Source organism: Galeopterus variegatus, unplaced genomic scaffold, assembly GCF_000696425.1.
Source record: "Galeopterus variegatus unplaced genomic scaffold, G_variegatus-3.0.2 Scaffold13832, whole genome shotgun sequence".
Classification (NCBI taxonomy): domain Eukaryota; kingdom Metazoa; phylum Chordata; class Mammalia; order Dermoptera; family Cynocephalidae; genus Galeopterus; species Galeopterus variegatus.
Window position 1 is genome coordinate 9,820 of NW_007739943.1, and position 9,381 is coordinate 19,200.

The following is a 9,381-nucleotide window of genomic DNA, read 5'->3' on the forward strand; positions in this document are numbered from 1 at the left end:
CACGGAAAAAGACAAAAAGACAAAAAAAAAAAAAAAAAAAAAAAAAAATTAATTTAAAAAAAAAACAAAGGTAGGCTGGAAATTCGGCTAACATAAAATTTGTATATGTGGTCACCTTGGGATACTTATTCTTCCACAGACAATGGATGACCAGCACATAGCTCCACTCACTGGGAAAATGTTCCTTCTGCCCTATCTTTCTGGGGCACATTTGAATTTAGCTGCAATGTAGCCTCTGTCCATTTTTACTCACTCATTAAACCAAAATAACTATATTAGCTAACTTGAGCTGCCATAATAAAATATCATACAATTGGTGGCTTAAACAAGAAAATTTATTTTATTACAGTCCTGATGGTGGGATTCCAAGGTCAGGAAATAAGCATGGTCAGAATCTGGTGAGGGCACTCTTCTTGACTTGCAGACAGTCATCTTCTTGCTGTACGGTTGCACGGCCTTTCCTCTGTGCATGTACACAGAGACAGCCCTCTGGTGTCTCTTCCTCTTCTTTTAAGGACACTGGTCATATTCAACTAGGGCCCCATCCTTATGACTCCCTTCAACCTCACTTACCTCCTTAAAGGCCCTATCCACAAGTACAGCCATACTGGGGGTTAATAATTGAACATAATATTTGCAAGGACACCGTTTAGTCCATAACAACCCTACCTGTGTTACCTAAAAATTTTTATCCCTTGTGAATACTCTGGTGTTTTACAAGATCAGAGTTGAAGTTAAAGGACTTCCCACATTTAGCACACTCATAAGGCCTTTCCCCACTGTGAACTCTCTGGTGATAATTGAGGTTAGCACGCTGGCTAAAGGATTTCCCACATTCACTGCACTCATAAGGCCTCTCCCCTGTGTGACTTCTCCAGTGTCTAATGAGGTGACAGCTCCTGCGAAACGATTTCCCACATTCACTGCACTCATAAGGCCTTTCTCCAGTGTGAACTCTCTGATGCTTAAGGAGTGCAGAGCTTTGGATAAAGGATTTCCCACACTCACTGCACTCATAAGGCCTTGTTCCAGTGTGAACTCTCTGGTGTGTAATGAGGCTAGAGCTATAGGTAAAGGATTTCCCACACTCACTGCACTCATAAGGTCTTGTTCCAGTGTGAATTCTCTGGTGTGTAATGAGGCTAAAGCTACAGCTAAAGAATTTCCCACACTCACTGCACTCATATGGCCTTTCACCAGTGTGAACTCTCTGGTGTGTAATAAGGCCAGAAGTACGGCTAAAGGATTTTCCACACTCGTTGCACTCATAAGGTCTTTCACCAGTGTGAACTCTCTGATGTATAATGAGGTTATACTTCCTGCTAAATAATTTACCACATTCATCACACTGATGAGGTTTTACTTGAATGTGGTCTTCTTGGTGTGTAATGAGGCTAGAGCTTTGCCTATAGGATCTCCCACATTCCCCACATTCGTAAGGCTTTTCTGAAGTATGAACTCTTGAATGATCACTGAGGCTATAGCTTGTCCTAAAGGATATCCCACATGCATTGCACTCATAACATCTTTCCCTACTGAGGACTCTCTGGTGCTGAACAAGTTCATGTTTGTAGCTGAAAGCTTTCACGCATTCTCTCCAGTTGTAATGACTTTTTACACTTTCAGAAGCCACTGCACTCTCATTGTGAGGAGCCTGTTGCTGGAGACATCCTGAGCTGACCAGGAAGTCCTTACCAACCTCCCTGCAGGTAAAGAGCTTCCCAGATACATGGAATTGGCTGCTGTTAAGAAATGAGTCTTTTCCCATGTTGCTTCTGAAGGGTTTCTCTCCAATGTGCTGCTTCTGGTGCTGATGAAGGTATGTAGTGAATTGTAACCATTTCTCACATGCCCCATCTATGTATGGTTTCTGACCATAATGTGATCCCTGGTGCTCAACCAAGTGCAAAATATCTTTCAAGACTGGACCACATATCTCACAGGGGTTGGCCTTCTGGGGAGAAGGATGGGCCTTGGGAGTCCTGACTTGTGACAATCCTTGTGCAGAAACACTCTGCTGAGAAGTTGTCTCATCATGCTCTGCTCCCCACCAACATCCTGAAAGGAAAGAAAAACTGGTGATGTACACATTGGCTTTTGGGGGAGGGAGCAGCCTGTTGACCAACGTGCATCTGACAAACCCAGGAATTGAGTCCATGGGATTGTTTCCAGAGCCAGGGAGTTGTGATCGGGTTGAGGATGGGGCCATGTAACAGAACTGGGCATCTAAAGATCACAGAATGGAGGAGCCTCAACCATGGGATGTGACACAGGAGAAGAGTCAGGGATTGCAACTCATTCCTCTAAAAAAATGCATATTATGAAAAAACTAAGCACAGACTTCAAAATTTTTTTGCATCAAAATACTAACTTGTTAAATCCTACGAACTTGTTATAACATGTCTGAACAGAATCTAGTTTGAGGCACTAAGAAGAATAAGACATGAGTTTGAAAAAAGCCCCTATCAGAACAACATGAATTCTTCTAAAATTGAAGAAAGAATGAACATCAAATTGATGGTGGGACCTGGGTGGGTGAATGGTGAAATCGCTGATAAAAAGCTTATGGGGACAATGCACCAAAGAAATGAGCAGTTTACAAATGGATAACGCATTTTAAGAAGGGACAGGATGATGTTAAAGATAAAGCCTGCAGTGGCAGACCATCCACATCAATTTGTGAGGAAAAAATTAATCTTGTTCATGCCCTGGTTGAAGAGGACCAATGATTAACAGCAGAAACAATAGCCAACATTACAGACCACTCATTTGGATCAGTTTACACAATTCTGGCTGAAAAATTATAGTTGAGCAAACTTTCTGCTCAATGAGTGCCAAACTGTTGTGCCCAGATGAGCTCCAAGAGCAGAGATTTCAATGGAAATTTTAAACAAGCGGGACCAAGATCCTGAAGCATTTCTTCAAATAATTGCAACAGGAGATGAAATACGGCATTACCAGTATGATCCTGAAGACAAGACAATCAAAGCAATGGTGACCAAGAGGTGTAAGTGTTCTACTCAAAGCAAGAGTGCACTGGTCAAGAACAAAGGTCATGCAAGTTTTTTGGGATCTCAAGGCACTTTGCTTACTGACTTTCTGGAGGGCCAAGGAACGAAACATCTGCTTATTATGAGAGTATTTGAAGAAAGGTAGCCAAAGATTTAGCAGAAAACACCTGGTAAAGCTTCACCAGAGAGTCCTTCTCCACCATGACAATACTTGTACTCATTCCTCTCATCAAACAAGGGCAATTTTGTGAGAGTTTTGATTGGAAATCAGTAGGAATCCACTTTATAGTCCTGATTTGACTCCTTCTGACTTCTTTTTGTCTCCTAATCCTAATAAATCTTTAAAGGGCATCCATTTTTTTTTTTTCCAGCTACTAATGTAAAAAAGATTGCATTGACATGGTTAAATTCTCAAGACCCTCAGTTCCTTCGGGATGTACTAAATGACTCATATCATTGCTTACAAAAACTATCTTAAACTTGATGAAGTTTATGTTGAGAAATAAAGTTTTTTTTTCTTGGTGACTGGCAGGTACAGATACTTTTTATTTTTATCTCTTAATTCCATTTTTCCACAAGCTTTTTGAAGTCTTCTTGTACAGGCCCCAGAAAATGTGACAACAAAAGAGCAGCTTGCCTTCAAGGACTGTTTAAGAATATTTGCACACTTCATGCATGACACAATATGTGGAGGGCAACATTAGGGGGCACTGTTGATGACAGCACAGTGAGAAAAATTGGTGAGACCAAACATGTGTGAATTAGCCCTGAGCTGGATGGAAGGGTACAAGTGACAAGCAATAGAGCTGACAATTTGGCAAAGTGTCAAGAACAGGAACGAAATGCAGTAATGAACTTTGGCCACAGCTGTCACTACAGCAAAATATTAGTCAAAAAGAATAGGTTTCTGGTATGATTTGAACATAGCCCTGATATAATGTGCTCCTGCACGGCCAGGATCCCTCTGAGACTATTTGCTGTGGCTGGAATCATAGCCATCCTGTGAACTATGGAGGGTTGTCTGCCCCAACCCCTAATGTGAGTATCTACATGACATCTGGGATATACAAGCATCCATGACCAGCCCAGAATGACTCAGCACATGATAGTCCACAGGAAAGAAAACTATCACAGAAAGAACTTCAGAAAAGGGTTTTGTAGGAGCAGCCCATGGTCCATATAAGTGGTGACAAAGTCAGTGACAGCAATTTCTGGCACAGACAGGTGTAAGGAAATGTCAACTAGAAGAAGAAGGTAGAACCTGGGGCACACAGGGACCTTGGATCTGGAAAAAGTTACCTGGCTGGGGACAGACAAGGAAGATGAGACCCATGAGACTGACTACAAGACACCCAATGCTGAATCCTTCCCTGTGATGTTGGCTGCTCAAGGAAAAAAGAGGGCAATTTACAACTCCAGCCCTACCAACCAAACCAAACACCCAGGGAAGTAAGGAAAGAAGTTGTGCCCATGGTTTCAATGTAGGAAGAACATGCCTGCCACTGGGGAAAGGGAAAAAGCTCAGGGCACAGGGGTAGGTGTGAAGATCTTACCCAGGGAGGTAATAAGTGCCAAGTTCTCCAGCATCACATCATGGTACAGGCGTTTCTGAGCCTCATCAAGGAGACCCCATTCCTTCCAGGAGAAGTGCACAGCCACATCTTCAAAGGTCACAGTGCCCTGCCAGGATGGGGACAGATGAAACCACTGACATTTCCTCTCTCAAGAACCTATAATCTATTACCCCCATACTTCTATCCCATGCCATAGTACTCCCAAATTTCCCAGTCCAGAGAAGAAACCAGGTGCTGTTGTCTCCTCATGGGCCCACTGATAGCTGGTTGCAGCTGTCAGTAACAAGAGGTAGGTGGACAAATATATGTCTGAGCTGTGGGCTTGGCATAGAGGGATCCACCTGCTCATGCCAGGATATTCCTCGAGTATGACCAAGGTCATTTGAGTCTCAATACCACTGCTCTGGAGCCATCAGGCATATTCCGAGTACACATCATTTTTTAGACTGCATACCCCTCACATGTCCAGATCCCACAGCCACAAGACCATGGCCACTACCACCTCATGGTGCAACACCACAGGCATCTCCCTGACCTCTCTACATGCTATTTGGGTGACACAGTGGATGGCCTACAATTATGGTGACAGCCAAACACATGACACCTGACACTGGACAGATGAAATCAACAGCAATTTATCAATCACATATACTCATAGCCTGGGAGAGGATACCACACTCCACACAGTACTACACAGAGATACTACTCCAGAAAAGAATGAAGAACCAGGGGCTGTGGGATAGAAGCATTGCAGTATCAAGAAGGAAAAGTGCCCCCTTGTTCCTGCAGTAGGATAGGTTTGGCTTGTTTAAATAACTCTGAAGACTGGTAGGGAACTAAAAGCTGCTACAAAGTGCTATGCAGAAGCTGCTCTGGTTCCTTCATATGAAGAATTTATCTGGCTAAGGCAGCTCACTCACAGAAGCAGAGTTGGGAGAGGAATATGCATTCGGGACATTTGAGGCTGTACTACTGTTTTCACCAGATGTCATGACAGCATAACATACTAGGCCTTAATTTTTGGCCTTACACTACAACTTGGCAGACAGCATCTGGAGTATGCCTGTTAAATTCAAACAGGACCCATTATCATGTTTTCCCATGGCTTCCAGTAGTGGTAGCAGCTTCAAAACCTGGATGAAGGCCCCCCATCAGGCTCCATTCCCTGCCTCAGACTTAGCCATACAGAAGCACACAGAACCACGTGTGGACCACAGATGCCCATGGCCGTATTCCACTTCTGTGCTGCATTTACCATCCCCTCAGCAGTTACCACCTTCCTCTTTCTACCTAACCCTTATTTTAAGTCCAGCCCCACACCTAGTAACTATCACAGATGACCATATTTGACCACGACATTATCCTCCAGCCTAAATGAAACACCCCGGGTCACATCAACGTTGTCACAAAATCCTGGTGAATCCACAGAGTGGTGAATAAGCACCAGCTCCAGGCTGAGTGTCATCTTACTTCAATTACTCCTGTATCATTGCACCCATCTCATGTCTATTCTTCACTTGGGATTCCTAGCCACCTGCCACACTATCCTGTCTTTTCCAAGCCCTCCCTTCATAGCCACTTACCTCTGTGTTTGTGACAGCCAATACCATTACCCAGGTACCCAACCAAGAAAACCTGTCTATAGGCCTTGCTCTCCTTTTCTTGGCCAGCTAATAGCTTTACAACTACAGCCTGGAGGTTGTCCCTCCTATATGTGACCCACAGCACACCCACCTTGGTCCACACAATAGCCATATTTTAGATGTCTGCATCCTTCACCACTCCCTAGACTTCCAGACCTGTTTTCATCTGCCCTCTTAACACTTTCACTTAGTAGACTCTGAAAGATCTCAGATTCTTAACACTGCCAAACAAACCTCCTGATATCCCTAGTGAATATTACAACTACTACCAACTTATTCATCTCACGTGACAGAGCTTCTATCACTATAGCTGCTAATACAGAAAACCCTGGGGTCTTCTCTGGATACTCTGTTTCATTCCCTCACCATCCACATTAGGTAATCTAGTTGCCCCCTTTAAAAGCACACATACAGAATCCAACCATATCTCCTAGCCACGACTCTGGCCATTAACCCTTGCCTGGACTACAGCAGTAGCCTCCACCCTGATCTTCCTTCCTCCTCCCTTGCTTTTGTCTGTTTTCTGTTGCTTATAAAAGAATACCTGTAATTGGGTAATTTATAAATAAAAGAAACTTATTTCTTACAGTTTTGGAGGCTGGGAAGTCCAAACTCCCTGCAGAGTCCCTAGGAGGTGCAGGGTATCACGTGGCAAGTGAAGCTGAGCAAGTGTGTTACCGTGCTCATGTGCTCTCTTTATATAGCCACCTGTGCCACTCCCATGATAACCCACTCATCTATTTACCTGTTAACCCATGAATGGATTAATATATTCATGAGAGCATGGCTCTTACAATCCAATCACCTCCCAGAGGCCCCGTGTCTCAACACTGCCACAATGGGGATTAAGTTTCAACATGAGCTTTGGTGGGACAAACATTCAGACCACAGCATGCTTCAACCCCACAGTCTGTTCTCTACTGTGCAGACAGATGGAGTCTATTAAGACCTTGGAAAATCACCTCCCTGCTCTGATTCAAACTTCCTCCTATTACCTCCAAAATAGATATCCACCTTCTCTGGCTGTCACTGAAGTTCTGACTCCTAACTCCCTGTCTTTGTTTCTACTATAAAGCAAGAAGACTTGTAATTTCCTAAATACTCCCAACAAGTATTACTTCTAAGGTTTTGCCTATCTTGTGTTTCTCGGATAACCTTTCACGCTGTTTAGATTACATGCCAGTAACACTTCTATACTAAGTAACACCTGTATATAATGGCTAACATGGACTTAGGACCCTGGCCTAGGAGTTTCTCCAGGGTTCCCAGAACCAAGGACTGGGGGAAAAACATGCGGGTTAGAGTCAAGGCCACTGTGGGACTGGGACACCCTCCACTTCCTTGCATGGGTTGCATATCCCTTCTACAGTCATAGAACGCGGAAAGGGCCAGAACTTAGAGGCATGAGTACATATCGGTGTTTGGAAGGGCTCAGTCTCCCTATATCCCTGCCTAGCACTGGAGCTAGGTGTCATCAGGCTGGCTTTTTTACCTGCGTGCCTCAGTGCTCAGCGTCCTGTCTTATCAGCTGTCCTTCTGCCTGTCACACTCTCTCACACCCCATCACACAGGCTGTCAGAAACAGGCACCCCACCCACGAGCGCCTCGCTGTCCCGGACAAAGAGGCCTAGATTGCAGGGACGTGAGCAGGCGCCCCTCACTCTGGGCTTTAGAATTTGGGTGCGAGTGAGGCAGGGTGAGGGCTCGGTGGACGCAGCATTTACCTGAGCCTCGTCCGTCAGCGTGGCTGTCGCCATCGGACGCTGCCGGCAGAGAGGGGCCAGGAACGGCAGGAAACTGAGGCAGGGAGCCCGTCACAGCAATCTCTTACCGGCCCTGGCGCGTGTCACCCCGGGTGGCGTCGCCGAGCCTCAGACCCGCCTCTGTACAGCAGGGACGACGGCTCCTCTGGAGTCTTTTTAGTACAGACACCTCATCCCAGACCCACTGCTACGGATCTTCTGACCCGGATGAACACACCTAAGATCAGCCAAAAGGTCCGCCACGAGTAAAAACGCCGGAAGTCCCGCCCCGACCTTATGTGCTAAACGGAAACGCCGCTTTTCTGAGCACTCATTGGTTCTACCGCGGCGTTTCTGACGCAGAGTTTTCTGGGTAATGTAGTTCCCACAGTTCCCAAGGCCCTATTAGAGGCGCTTTCCACTGGAGCTTCTGGAGAAGAGGCCAAAGTTAACCTCAGAGGGCTCAGAAAAATGGAGCGTCGTTGTTCTAAGGCGGAGGAAGGTCTCGTTTCACCCTAAGGAATTCAGATTTCTAGGGAATACTCTCTGTAACTGATCACCCAAGTGTTTGGAAACATTATTTTAAGATTTCAGGAAAACCAGCAGGTTCTCAGATGCTAAAAGTAATATTTTGGATGCTCCCAAAGGATACAAATCCTAATGTACATATCGTTCTATAAAGTCATTCAGACACAAAATGACTCCACTGGAAACAAACTCATAAACATTATCGTGTTGGAATTCAAATGCACAGGGTCTGAAGCATTAGAGTCAATTTCGTCAGTCTCTGAACGTATGCTTAGGGAACAGACAAAACTACTCCAGATAGAGCCATGAAGAGGAAGATGGAGTAGAGCTGTTGTGCGTCCCTGAAGTGGGAGTACGAAGGTGAATTTCTGTCTGTGGTTCTCACAGAAAACAATTCTCATGCCGATGGAGTTTGGATGTGTTGTCCCCTCCGAATCTCATGTGGAAATTTGATATCCAATGTGGCAGTGTTGGAAACTGATTGAGTCATGTGGGCAGATCCCTCATGAATGGATTAATGCTCTGCCTGGGGGAGGAGGGGTAGTGAGTGAGTTCTTGCTCTATTAGTTCCCGCAAGACCTGATTGTTTAAAGGACCCTGGCACCTCCTCTCTCTCTCTCTCTTGCTTCCTGTCCCCATGTGATCTGCTTGTATCCGTCAACTGCCTGCGGTTTTTCCACCATTAGTAGAAGCAGCCTGAGGCCCGTGCCAGATGCAGCTGTCCCAGAATTGTAAGCGAAATAAACCTCTGTTCTTTATAAATTACCCAGTCTCAGGTAGTTCTATTATAGCAACACAAAACGGACTAATGCACATGCCTATATAGTCAATTATTGTGTCCAATTCATTTAGCAACACTTTTATTCACTTTGTATCCCTTACT

General features: G+C 44.9%; 1 protein-coding gene across 2 annotated transcripts; it reads right to left on the reverse strand.

The window, feature by feature from the left end:
• Positions 1-313: 313 nt before the first annotated feature.
• On the reverse strand, positions 314-8,165 carry LOC103581742 (zinc finger protein 256-like). 2 transcript variants are annotated; one of them, XM_008563501.1, is made up of 3 exons: positions 8,060-8,165; positions 4,565-4,691; positions 314-2,058 (listed from the first exon to the last, which is right to left on the reverse strand). In XM_008563501.1, the coding sequence occupies exons 2-3, from the start codon at positions 4,596-4,598 to the stop codon at positions 689-691; spliced, it is 1,404 nt and encodes a 467-aa protein (XP_008561723.1). In that variant the 5' UTR covers positions 4,599-4,691; positions 8,060-8,165; the 3' UTR covers positions 314-688. The 2 variants fall into 2 exon arrangements, with proteins under 2 accessions (XP_008561723.1, XP_008561722.1); XM_008563500.1 differs by having other exon boundaries at positions 7,953-8,165.
• Between the last annotated feature and the right edge of the window lie 1,216 nt (positions 8,166-9,381).

Excerpts from the sequence above, each read along its gene's own strand:
- LOC103581742 (XM_008563500.1), bottom strand. The coding sequence starts at position 7,985 with ATGGCGACAGCCACGCTGACGGACGAGGCTCAG. Across the intron at positions 4,692-7,952 it reads CGCTGACGGACGAGGCTCAG|GGCACTGTGACCTTTGAAGA; the intron begins GTAAATGCTGCG and ends CCATCCTGGCAG. Across the intron at positions 2,059-4,564 it reads GGCACTTATTACCTCCCTGG|GATGTTGGTGGGGAGCAGAG; the intron begins GTAAGATCTTCA and ends CTTTCCTTTCAG.